Below are 14,140 nucleotides of genomic sequence, written 5' to 3'. Positions count from 1 at the left end.
TATTATCTACCATTCTTATCAAGAGCTTTGTTCAGTTACAAACTGGTAGAATTGAAATATAACAATAGGCCAAGTAAAACAACAAAGAAATAACTGAGAAATGACAACCAAAACTTATGCACATTCTGATTAGTTAAAAGTATAATCATAATTACACTGCTCAATACAATTTATGAAATTCAGAGATTATCATATTTTTTCTGATTGAAATAAATATTATAGCATTTCTATGTTTCTCTTTGATAGTAATATATTATCGCTTTTTCTAAATTATGATATATACTAATTATTCATTCTCTTACCCATACAGTCATTATTATGAGTTAGCTCAAATCCTGGATAGCATAGGCAGTTATATGATCCAACTGTATTTTTACAAGTTCCATTCCCACAAGGATGTCTTTCACATTCATCTACATCTATAGATAAAAAAGATTAATACCAAACAATTATTCATAATACAATTAATTTTCTATTTCTTTATGTGTTAATAAAGCTCATTTGGTTTTGAGAAAATTATTCTGGGCGGCTTACAGATCTCATTATAGTTTTGGATTAAAAACTAATAAATGGGCAACACTCATCATAATTTGTCATTTATCTATGCTCATTAATAGAACAAGTATATTATATCTCAAAGAGCTAGTCAAAAACTACCCATCCCCAAAGCTCTTGTCGAACTTTAAATACTTTTAAATACTATTCTGAAATAATAGCTGTCAAGGAAGTCATCCTTATTTCTATGGGTGTGCTGTTCACGTATCATGAAGCTGGTGCTGATCATATTCTCTAAGAGTTGGACCCAATAGCAAGACTTCTCTGCAGATTCCACTGAGGGAAAGTATACAAGTCCTCAGCCATTAAGGCTTTACATTTGAACTGGATCTCCGTAGTATTCTGAATCTGTAGGGCTATAGATTTATAATACAGTGCATTGCTACAATGTTTTGTACCTCATTGAAGTTTGTACCTTGATTCAAATCTAGTGTTATGCCTTTGTTTATATTTGCCTTATGTAGAACTTCTGCACTGAACTTTCTATCTGTGAGATAATTTCTTCCAGAGTATTTTATGGGTACTTATGGAGAGCATGTGCGCTGAGCTGCCATTTTTGTATTTCATTCGTTATTGCTGACTAATTGTAATACTGCTGACAGATGGTGTCATTTATTATGTGGTCTTATCAATGGGATGTCAAGATCCCATAGAACAGTAAATTTGGAAGGCTTCTAATTTTTGGATTTCTGGCTGTAGAAGCATCTACCAGTTTACTTCTTAGAGTAGTATCAGCAACTCAAGAAATGCTGAAGCTTTCTAAAACTGATTTGGATTCCCTGGATTTGGGAGCTAGAGTATATCCGATAATTTGGTTCTGAATGGAATGGTACTGTCCAATCTGGGATTTCTCAGAAAGCAAGTGGCAATATGGCTAGTGGGTCCTTTCCACAATTTATTTATTTATTTTATTTATTTATTGGATTTGTATGCCGCCCCTCTCCATAGACTGGGGGTGGCTAACAACAGTGATAAAAAACAGCATGTAACAATCAAATATTAAAACAACTAAAACAACCCCTTATTATAAAACCAACATACATACAAACATACCATGCATAAATTGTAAAGGCCTAGGGGAAAAGAGTATCTCAGTTCCCCCATGCCTGATGACAGAGGTGGGTTTTAAGGAGCTTATGAAAGGCGAGGAGGGTGGGGGCAATTCTAATCTCTGGGGGGAGTTGGTTCCAGAGGGCCGGGGCCGCCACAGAGAAGGCTCTTCCCTTGGGTCCTGCCAAACGACATTGTTTAGTTAACAGGACCCGGAGAAGGCCCACTCTGTGGGACATAACTGGTTGCTGGGATTTGTGCAGCAGAAGGCGGTCCTGGAGATAATCTGGTCTGGTGCCATGAAGGGCTTTAAAAGTCATAACCAACACTTTGAATTGTGACCGGAAACTTATCGGCAACCAATGCAGACTGCGGAGTGTTGGTGTAACATGGGCATATTTGGGGAAGCCCATGATTGCTCTCGCAGCTGCATTCTGCACAATTTGAAGTTTCTGAACGCTTTTCAAAGGTAGCCCCATGTAGAGAGCATTACAGTAGTCAAGCCTCGAGGTGATGAGGGCATGAGTGACTGTGAGCAGTGACTCCCGGTCCAAATAGGGCCGCAACTGGTGCACCAGTCGAACCTGGGCAAATGCCCCCCTCGCCACAGCTGAAAGATGTTTCTCTAATGTGAGCTGTGGATCGAGGAGGACGCCCAAGTTGCGAACCCTCTCTGAGGGGTCAGTGATTCCCCCCCCCCAGAGTAATGGATGGACGGATGGAATTGTGCTTGGGAGGCAAAACCCACAGCTACTCCGTCTTATATCTTGTATGACAGTTTAATCTGTTCCTAGCTTCGAAGGCCATATATAATACACATAGTTGTTTTTTTATTAGATTACTGTAATATACTCTATATGCAGCTGCCCTTGAAAACCATATGAAAGTTTTAGTTGGTTCAGAGTGTAATGGCACAGGATGGTATAGCTCATTACATCCATGTAACACTGTTGTTCTGTAAGCTGCACTATCACTTTTAAAGCCCTACATGGCATAGGACTAAGTTACTTGCAATACTGCCTTCTCCCAAGAACATATTCTCTCATAAGGATAGGACCCAGTTTCCCTCTTTTAAGTTTTGCTATATTAAAATGTTTGGATGAAATTGAATAGACCTCATTGTGATACTTATTAGAGTGTCTGATCACTGTTTGCCATTTTAAATTTATTCCCTAATTATTACCCTATTTATTTATATTCCATAATAAATAGTGATGTCGTATGAACCAACTATGATACAATAATGACTACTCAATTTGTTGCATTCTGAATTAGAATAGCTGCCTAGTTGCTTCATATGAAGGAACACAAAAACATCTAGGACCAAATAAGAAATGCTGCTAAAAACTATGGTATTAATTTCTGCACCCATAGTCATTGCAGCTTGTAGGAATTGAGGTTAAGCCCATTCCTTCTCCCTTAAATCCTCCAAAGACTAAGACATAATTTCAGCTGGATTCATAGTTATGTCAGAATGTGTAACTGGATCCTATCACTATATTGATCTTCTCATGCCCATTGATGTTCAGTTCCAATACTGCTATTTGATTTCATTCATATATATACAATCTTAATATTTGTCTATCTGGGAATTCTGACAGTTATAATCTCTGTACCCATGGTAAGTAACAAAACTTGGCATATTAATTATTACATTTTATCTGTGCATAGGAAACTTATAGTTACCTATAATACTCTACTGTTGCCATCCTATCTTCAGCATAGCAATGCTCTAAATTTATAATTTAAGAATTTAATATATTTCTTCACATACCCATACACATTGTTTGATCACGGGATGCCTTAAAACCATTTTGACAGATGCAATAGTAACTCCCCTCTTTATCCACACATGTGCCATGACTACATACATTAGGTATTTCCTGGCATTCATTGCGATCTAAAACAAAACATAAAACATATGATGCATATATTTATCTATGGTGTTATGATTTACCTATGACTCATAATTTCACTTTTAGAATCTGTTAATGATTATTAGCCAAAGCCTAATCTCTGGACAAAATTGTTGTACGATAAAGCTCTATTCTCTGAATCAGTAATATTTAAACAAGCTTTATTTTTTGTGCACGTTAAAATCAACATATTAGCTATACTGAAATTATATCACCAATTTCCCTACAACATTTTTCTGTTTATGAATTTTACAAAGGGTGAATAAAATGCAAATTCAGTATAGAAAATTGGAAAATATGTAACTAAAATGAAAATTAAGCAACATGCTAACCATAACTGATTCCTTACCAATGCAAGCACCATTGGGTGAAAGTTTGAAACCCGTAGCACATTCACAGCGGTAACTACCGGGGCTATTGATACAATCTGCATTTCGTTGACAGAGATTATCACCATTGCTACATTCATCAATATCTGTAACATCGATAAACCATGATTAAGAATCAGTATGTGTTTTATCACAATGATATCTTCAGATCTTTTCTACATTGAACAAAGAACAGTTAGTATGAACCAGGTAAAGCATACTTATATTCCATTAATTTTCATCTATTATAAACATGTATTTTACATTCCTAAATGCATTTTGGATCAATCTATCTGCCTTGTATTTTAGAATACCTATATATTATTAAGATATAAATATTTTAATTTACATGTTAATTAAAATATCACAATGTCATCAGAAAGGCAATATGCATGTTTCCAAATATATATTTAAAATAATAAATAAAAATAGTAATAGAAGATTATCAGTATTAAACATTATTGAATAAATATATCATTTTACTTATAATATAGCAAACAATTGGAAAATCAACATAACATTTCGTAAGCAACACTGATGCTCAAATTAGCAAGACAAACATTAGTTTGTGAAATGTCAAAGTACACTGTCTTTATTTTAGAAAAAGTATTGTAACTCCTAGTAAGGTTTAAAATTGAACAAATAAAATTGAACAAATCTGAAGACTAATATTCTGGCACAAGCCAAGCCAGAAATTCAATGAAATGAAATAAAATCAAATCTATTTTTTAAAGACAGGCTTCCTTTTATCCTTTCATTAACATTAAAATTTGGCATTGCAAGTGTATAAAATCTGTAGACACTTGTCAAGGCATACACCCAGTCTTTGCACCAGCTTGAAATACATACAATTGCTATAATGGTCATGCTATACAAGAAAGTACATTACCTTCACAGACCAAGAGCAGATCATTGTAGCTAAATCCTGTAGGGCATTCACAACGAAAACTTCCAATCTGGTTGATGCAAACACCATTTGCACAAATACCTGGAATCTCCTTACATTCATCAATATCTGAAGAATGAATATTCATTAATCAAAGGTAAGCTAGTATGCTTTTATTTCCTTAAAAGCTTCAATAAAAATTATACATAAAAAGTAAAATTATAGGGAATCAGGGTAGGCTTACATATATGCAGAGATGTATATATAGATGTATTTTATTTCAAATGACTCATTTTAATGAGGGATGAGGGATGCTAAGCTGACAGACACATGCATATCTATGTATATAAATATCAGCATGAGTTTCAGTTTATCTTCAAAATATAATTTGGGGAGAGATCCTTGAGAAAACATTTCCAAAACAGCAGGCAATAGAAGACACAATTTTATTATAGACTTAATTTTTAAAAGGTAATGAAAAATAGAAGAGGTTTGCTTATCACTGTCTTACATTATTAATTATGTAATTTAAAAAACATACAGCTTTCAGACTTACCAACTGCTTTTCCAGTATGAATGTCAAAGGTGAAACCAGGCAAACTTCCACATAATGTTTTGAATTCAACTTAAGTAACAAAAAGGGGGAAAACATTTATTGCAAGTTTTTTTAAATTACTTCATAATTTTATTTTACAATCCTTGTATTTAATTAATAACTATCAACTGGTACCAAAATTCTCCAGAGCCAAGCCTAAGTATATATTCCAGAGACCAAGTTCTTCTCTAGACTGATAGCTTTTCCCTGTTATTGTATAGCCATTATTTATCCAAGTTTTGAACTGATATTTGGTATGAGAAGAAACTCAGAATAATCCAGTGAATTAGAGAAATCTTGATTATTTTTGAGATTTGTGATGTTCCATAAATGAATAAAACCAACAAGTACATAACCCTTCTGATTGTAACAATATATATATATATTGTATTTATTAATTTATCAGAATTTTGAAGAATTCTTTTTGCACAATATATTATGTCATAAAACCACTGTGTAGAATTTCCATATTATTCATATATGTATATTTTATTCTTTATCTTTGTTCAAGCCACTTATAATTCTTTTTTGTTTATAATTAAAATGATTTATTTCATTTGCTACAAACACTAACAAAGATAGTATTCCCGAAGTTAACTAAAATAACATATTTACTATGCCAGAAAAGAAGAGGCATATTGTAGAAAATAAATATATCACTGCAAGACTTAGACAAATATGCCATTATTTTTAAAAGTAGTGCAATTATATTTCCATTTTTAAAAATAGTTGCTTCTTATCACTAATCCAGTACATTCCTGCCTTGGATTAGCAAAAGAAACACCAGAATCAATAAGAAGGAAATATAAAAACCAGGAAATAAGAAAACACTGCATTATAAAATTCTGCTTTTCATGTAAGAATATTTCCTTCAGCCAAAATTATTAACTACTGATTAGATACTGCAAGATAGGATTGTAGAGATGATAATTGTGAATTCCTACCTTCTTTGAATTATTCAGCTTTCCTATCAAAATACAGCAAAGCAGAGGAGATCTGTCTCTACCCTCTTATCTTTCCACAAGAACCCTGGCTCTGCCAATTGTTCTGAGGACCCAATGGCACAGTGCCATACTGAAGGTGGCTACTAATTTTCCAAACCTTTCCCCTGTATTCCCTGATCCCATCCAGCCATCTTTTAATCTCATATTACAGCATTTTTATTATTTATTTTATTGTTTCATTATTTAGCTACTATTAAGTTTACATTTCTTTTCATTTCTCTGTTTTTACTTTTATAAGCTGCTTAGATAGCCTCATGGCAAGATAAGTAGCAAATTAATTAACAAACAAACAATAAAATAAATGTCTGAGGGACAGCTTTCTTTCACTGCTACCTAACAATTAGAACCTTTATTTTGACAAGTTTAATTGTACATGGAACAAAACACAATACTGGAGAGAGAGAGAAGTTTTAAAATTTATTTTCTTCCTTGCTGTGAAATTGAAGTGAGACTAATATGCTAAAGCTACCATGATATCAAACTGATACTCAAATGTATCATTTAATATACATTGCTCAAGAGCATGTAAATAAACTGTTACCTGTCCCTGGAACTGGGCACGGCTCACACAGCTTGTTCCAGGCTTTCCCAACATTGTAAGTGCAGCAACACATTCTTTTGGTAATATTAAAGGGCAGTTCATTATCACAAGATGTTCCATTGTAGCTTCTATAACAGAAGCTTTTTCTCATATCTAAACATATAAAAATCGCGTGTTTTTAAATATATCTTGGCAAGTACAATAAATGTTTAGTTCAGTATTTATCATGCTACAAATTTTGAACTAAGAAAGCTCAATTTTATATGAAACAGAGCAGAAATATGTCAGCCGTATTTATATCTCGTGATTTATTAAAGTGGATGAAGAAAAGAACAGGATAAGTAAAAAATTTAGCCATGATAGAAGTACTGATTAATTTTTGTTCTGAATTTCCAGAAGAAAAATAAGATCAAGGAAACCAAGATTCATGTCCCCTTTCTTTTTATATTGGATCAATCTGGTCTCTTATAGCTTCAAAATTTGGCATAATTACAAAATGAGAGAAAATAGGAATAAAGAATGAATTACAAACGCATCATTAATATTGGACAGTTTATATTATAGATTCTACTTTAAATATGTTTCTTCCAATACTCATTGTTTGAAACATTTTATACCCCCTTCTGTCTAAATTATTTTATTTGGATAGAAGGAGATATAAAATGTTTCAGTTTGGTTTAATTTATAAGTAGGATATCTAAAACAATATGAAGTTTGGGAGATACCTGTATGTGTGTATGCACATATATGTTCGCACACCAATTAATAATAAATATGAATAATGCTATAACATATATAAAACTATGAGAAAACCACTTCTGAAATCTTGCCAATAAAACTCCAGGGACCAGAGAGTTACTAGGAGTCCATACCAATTCAAAGGCACAAAATAATAGTTTAGTTCACCTTAAATAAGATTTCCCATGTGATGCTTCTATATATTAAATATTTTGCTTTGATGTAAACCTTACTTACAGTCTCTGTAAGTACAACATATGTTCACCACCTTGACTTGCTTATGAAAAAATAATAATGGTAGGACATAAATAAGATGAAATTAAACAATGCGCGCATAGAAACAATTACGGTATCAATGTAAACTGGTAAGTAAATATAGTACATAAATGTGAAAACATACCCATACAGTTGTGTCCTCCATTCACCTGCATATATTCCGGGGGGCAAATACAGGTATAATTTCCTAAGGTGTTATAGCATATCCCAGGCCCACATACACCAGTATGTGCAACACACTCATCAATGTCTGGGGAGGGGGAGAATCAACCCCAAAATTAATAAGTAAAAATGACAAATAACAACAAATCAGCAAAATTTAAGCATAGAATAGATTGAAGAAATGAAAACTTCTGTACTCTATTACAAAGTTCTCAAGGTACAAATAATGGATCTCTTAATCCTATATTTGAAATTTTATTCATCTTTAAAAGTCAATATTAACTAAATGATCCACAAAATACATTAATAATACAATGTTGTCCCTATGCTGGGGTGACACAGCAGGTAGAGTGCTGTACTGCAGGCCACTGAAGCTGACTGTAGATCTGTAGGTCAGTGGTTCATATCTCATCACTGGCTCAAGGTTGATTCAGCCTTCCATCCTTCCGAGGTGGGGGAAATGAGGACCTGGATTGTGGGGGCAATATGCTGGCTCTGTTAAAATGTGCTATTGCTAACATGTTGTAAGTCGCCCTGAGTCTAAGGAGAAGGGCGGCATAAAAATTGAATGAATGAATGAATGAATGAATGAGTGAGTGAGTGAGTGAGTGAGTGAGTGAGTGAATGAATGAATAAATAAATAAATAAATAAATGCTACATTCTCATTGAAAATCATTCATGGACTCAGGATACAAGTTATCATTTCCCTCTCTGTTACAGCCCTATACAGGTATTCCTCAATTTACGACCACAATTGAGCCTGAAATTATGGTTGTAAATTGTGCTAATCTTTAAGCGGCTCACCATTGGACTGGACATGTTAAGTGAATGTCACATTTGTTAAGTGACTCTATTATCTGCAATGGCATTGTTTGCTAAAAACCAGATAACCAATAAATACCAATTTCCATTAAAAAAAATTATAAATCATGATCCTGTGGCCATTTATAAATTACTATAAAATAACCTTTCCTTTGAATTGACAGTGATCTAAATACATTAAATATTTTGCTTTGATGTAAACCTTACTTATAGTCTCTGTATGTGCAACATATATTCACCACCTTGAGTTGTTTATGAAAACAATAATAATGGCAGGACATTAAGATGAAATTAAACAATCTGTGCATAAAAATAATTATCAATGTAAACTGGTCTACATTTTAAGAGTTTAAAAAAGTAGATACAGTACATAAATGTTATATAACCAATAAATACCAGTTTCCCTCAAAAATGTTATAAATCATGGTCCTATGGCCATAGGACACTGCAAATGGCTGTAAATGAGACTAGTTGCCAAATGCCTAAATGTAATCATGTGAATCTGGGTCATAAATAACTCTGTGGAGGTCTGTCGTATGTTTGTATGAATGCTAAGTGATTGATCCTAAATCAAGGACTACCTACATAGATCAAGTTGTCATTATTTCAAAACAGAAAAAAAATCAACATGCTGAATTTGAATCAAATAAAATTAATTTAAAGTTTGTACAGTCACAGTATATTAATTTACAGTAAATTATACTGCAATTGCTATAAATTACTATAAATTAATAACTTTTCCTTTGGATTGACAGTGATCTAAATACATTTTTGAACTTACTGCTTCAACCTATTTTTGAAGAAATTTCGTGGGAAAGGACATAATTTGTATCCCATTTGGGTTATCTGTGTTAATTTCAGAATACAAAGAAGTCAGGATTCAATTTCTATTATTTATGAGAAATTCAGTAATGGGATCTGCAGAATAGCTAGAACCCAGAAGTTTTAATTTATGATTCCACATTAAATACATATAGAATATTCTCAAGAGGAAAATTATAATGGGAATAAATATTGCTTAAGAATATTGTTTTTCCATTTCTGTTGTAAGGAAAAATAAGAATTTTCACCTTCACAGATACGTGTTTCTTCACTGAGATAGTACCCATGGGGACATTCACATTGGAAGCTGCCAAAAGTATTAATGCAGTTTCCACCTTGGCATAGACCAGGCAATTCTTGGCATTCATCAATGTCTGTGAAGAAAAAGAAGGCCATGTTTCTTGGCTGATAAAAATGACATGAAAGACTATTTTTAAATCATTAATGTGTGTTTTTAGTTTTTATGATAAATCTGCTTACTTTATTATTACAGATATTTCCGGGGGGTGGGGGTGAGCTGCAAATAAATGATTACCCATGGAAAGTTAAGAAGAGAAGGGAAGGGGAGGGAAGGGGAGAGGAGAGGAGAAAAGAGAATAACAGAATTAGAAGGTCATTGGAGGTCTTCTAGTCCAACCCCCTGCTTAGGCAGGAAACCGTATACCACTTCAGACAAATGATTACCCAACATCTTAAAAACTTCCAGTGTTGGAGCATTCACAACTTCTGGAGACAAGCTGTTCTACTGATTTATTGTTCTAACTGTCAGGAAATTTCTCCTTAGTTCTAAGTTGCTTTTCTCCTTGATTACTTTCCACCCATTGTTTTTTGTTCTACCCTCGGATGCTTTGGAGAATAGCATGACACCCTCTTCTTTGTGGCAAAACCTGAGATATTGGAACATGACTATCATTTATCCCCTAGTCTTTCTTTTCATTAAACTAGCCATGCCCAGTTTCTGCAACCGTTCTTCATATGCCTCCAGTCCTCTAATTTTGATGCTTTCTCTGAACTTTCAATATGTAGTCTCAATATCCTTTTTGAATTGTGGCAACCAAAACTGAATGCAGTATTCCAAGTGTGGCCATAGCAAGGCATTATAAAGTGGTAATACTTCACGTGATCTTAACTCTATCCTTCTGTTAATGCATCCTAGAACCATATTGACTTTTTTGGCAGCTGCTGCATACTGCTGGCTCATATTTAAATGGTTGTCCACTAGGACTCCAAGGTCCCTCTCACAGTTACTTCTGTTGAGCAGTTTAACTCTCATAATTTTGGATGGAAAAATATTAAGTACAATATTAAAATACTGAACAACTTTGATTTTCCTACCAAAATCATTGCAATTAAATCATACTTACTATTAATTTGATTTAACAAATCTTATATTTTTTGCAGGAGAGTTTAATACATATTCAGTAACTTTTTATTTTCAGCCTTTTTTATGTCTTCCAGAAGGAATTAATAATTTAGTATAGACTTGCCAATTCATATTTCTAATTATTTTTTTTCTGAAGTGATGATGGAAATTACTAAGAAAAGTAATAACATTTGGGCAACTAATATTAATGTGATTATTCCCTTCTAACAGTAAGACCTGCCAAATCCAACAAGAAATTCTGAGGACCTCAGCATTCCAAAAGGAAATTGTGAATTGATGGAAAAATTATACAAATGGAGAAGGTTAAATTATCATCATGAACTTTTATCAATCTTCCCATCTATATTTTAAAATGTTATTGTAAATTTATTCTAAATTTGAACTTTCTCCCTAATCTCAATTTGCAAATCTCCCTTTTATAGATAATGGACTAAATCTGACTACTGTCAGCAAAACTCATGGTGGTTGTACTAAAAGAAATAAAAATACCTTCTAAGATAATAGTTATGGGATTTGGTCTGAAGCCTTCACCTCCTGGACACAAGGTATTATATTCACCTAGGGATTAAATAAAACAACCAAGAATAAAACCAAGTCATGAGAATTAATTTGACATGTGATAGAAACATAGCAAGGAACTTTGCCAAGTTGATGTATCACCTCAGAGAAATATTTGATTCCTCATAAGCACTGGTTTCTGGCATATGTATATAGCCACATTATCTGCTATTTTAGTTATTTGTTCTCCCATCTAACAGAGTCATTTCCTTACTGCTATTTACAGGTGGGCATGTCTCACAGGGATTCCCCCAGGCTTTTCCCAAAGAACAGCAACAAGAAGAACGACTGACTCCAACACCAATTTCAGTACTGCAGGACAGACTTCCATCACCTCTTGGTCCATATTTCAAGTAACAGTTGCCAATTCTGTTATCTGGATAGAACAAAAGAAAATAAAGTGGTGTTCATCAGTGTGTCATTAAAATGACACTGCAGAGAGAAGTGAACAAATTTAAACAAAGAAACAACAAAAAATAATTATATGTGCAATTCTACATACCAACACAGCCAACTCCAGTTGGGTTCAGCTGGAAATCTGGAGGACAGTTACATTCATACCTTCCAGGTAGGTTTATACAAAAGCCATTGACACAATTTATAGGATCAGCACACTCATCAATATCTAAAGTAAAAAACATGCATCTGAAATTAATCTTAAGCCTTTATATTCATTACATTAGGAGTTTTTCATTTTAAAAAAATGAGCACACTTCCTTCTGAACTGTTTATTTAACACAACCTATTAATCTCAACCATTTTCTGAAATTCTGAACATTTTCATTATATTTTGATTTCATGGATATATTCTAGCAATTATTTTTTTAAATTATTTTATGACCCTATAATCTCTTTTATCAGGGTGGACTCAGGGTGACTGAATGGAGCTGAACATTTACTCGTTAGATGCCCTTTCTGATGCCTATGTGGAGTGTGCTGCAGACATTTTCTCTTTGTGTCCTGATAGAGAAACATCTGTCACTGTCTAGTATTAAATTCTCAACCTTCTGAGTAGGAGACGAGCAGTAAAGGGCTACCAAAATGTTTACTACCACACTGTGGGCATGGCTTATGCAAGACGCCCTGCATTTTCTTTCTAATATCTTTCAGTGCAAATTGGGTGCTTTGGGATGGGGATCCATTTTCGCTACCCCACTGTTTCCCCCCATCTGGGCAGTAGCCAACCCCTGGAGGCAAGTGTCAACTCATATTCTAGCTATGATTAGTATAATGAAAAAAGAAGTCATAATTCTTTATTTTAACCAAAATATAATTATATAAAATATAATTGACTTTCATAGCTATTATAGTTTTATTGCAGCATATATATAATTATATTTTAGTACATATAACTTTTTTATGCTGGCATTTTTCTTTTGAAGATTGTTTATAATTAATGGTTTTTACTTAATCTGTTCATAGGAAGAATATGTACTCCAGTGGAAATAACTTTTTCTTTGTTTCATTAATGTTCCTTTTTTGACCTCTTTACCCAGAGAATTGGTTATAAACATACTTCCCTATACACACCTATTGCACTCAGAGACATGTTTGTTTGTTTTTACCTGTACAATTTCCTCCAGTTCTGTCCAGTTCATAGCCATCATCACAAATACAGTGAAACATGCCAGGCAAGTTATTGCAAGTACCAAACACACATATATTCTGAAAGGCACATTCATCAATATCTGAAACAAAGGATAATGCCCACAATGTTTAATTACTATGTATGGATACAATACACACACCCAATAATTTATTTCCTAATAATTCATTGAATGCAAACTTGTATTTGAAAGGTGTAATTTTATATAATTCCCTGTGGCTTACTGAAAGAAAGTTGGTTCTATTAATTTTACTATATAATAAGAAGATAATGTCATGAATGAAAACAAATACTGTATACGTATTCCCAGGATAATGTTGCAGGATCCAATCTGGATCGATCACCAGGACCAGAGATTTTGTCTTCCGAGTTTTTAGACTCATGCTAGAACCCATCCTTAGGGAACTTCACACTCTGCCAGAGAGAAGTTACCTGAAGATGGGCTCCAGACCTATTCCTAAAACTTGGAGAACAAAACCTCTGCTCCCAGTAATCAAGCAAGGATCTGCAGAAGATAATGTATATATATTACAATATAATATTTGCATATACTGTAATGGGAACATTTAAAGGAGATCATTTGAAATTATTTGCATATCACATTGCATTCATATTGCATATTGTTTTCCATTCAAATAATCTAATTAAAGAAAATGAAATAATTTAAACAGCATGCCAAAATAATTGATAAAATCATAAATAAGAACAGTGCTAAAATAAATATTGTAATAAAAACACCAATACAACTGAAACTTCAATAATGTTTAAAATATCACAGCAGAGATAAACATGGTGAATATGATGCATCTGAACCATGAAAAAACATAGCCATATCACTAAATTAAATCATTAATTT

The 14,140-nt window shown here is 33.3% G+C and overlaps 1 protein-coding gene across 1 annotated transcript in view; it reads right to left on the bottom strand.

Annotated features, from left to right (window-relative positions):
- Nucleotides 1-14,140, bottom strand: part of FBN2 (fibrillin 2) — a 140,151-nt gene that overhangs the window by 29,599 nt on the left and 96,412 nt on the right. Inside the window, exons 35-46 of the mRNA XM_070742837.1 lie at nt 13,244-13,366; nt 12,181-12,303; nt 11,893-12,054; nt 11,610-11,678; nt 9,985-10,110; nt 8,054-8,179; nt 6,916-7,068; nt 5,332-5,400; nt 4,779-4,904; nt 3,871-3,996; nt 3,380-3,505; nt 303-419 (exon numbers count right to left, since the gene is read on the bottom strand). Of these exons, the coding sequence (XP_070598938.1) occupies nt 303-419; nt 3,380-3,505; nt 3,871-3,996; nt 4,779-4,904; nt 5,332-5,400; nt 6,916-7,068; nt 8,054-8,179; nt 9,985-10,110; nt 11,610-11,678; nt 11,893-12,054; nt 12,181-12,303; nt 13,244-13,366 (1,446 nt within the window). The remainder of the gene's footprint in view (nt 1-302; nt 420-3,379; nt 3,506-3,870; nt 3,997-4,778; nt 4,905-5,331; nt 5,401-6,915; nt 7,069-8,053; nt 8,180-9,984; nt 10,111-11,609; nt 11,679-11,892; nt 12,055-12,180; nt 12,304-13,243; nt 13,367-14,140) is intronic.

This window comes from Erythrolamprus reginae, chromosome 2 (assembly GCF_031021105.1).
Source record: "Erythrolamprus reginae isolate rEryReg1 chromosome 2, rEryReg1.hap1, whole genome shotgun sequence".
In the NCBI taxonomy this organism is placed as follows: Eukaryota; Metazoa; Chordata; class Lepidosauria; order Squamata; family Dipsadidae; genus Erythrolamprus; species Erythrolamprus reginae.
The sequence above is the reverse complement of the archived record's forward strand: the minus strand, read 5'-3'. Positions and strand labels throughout refer to the sequence as shown.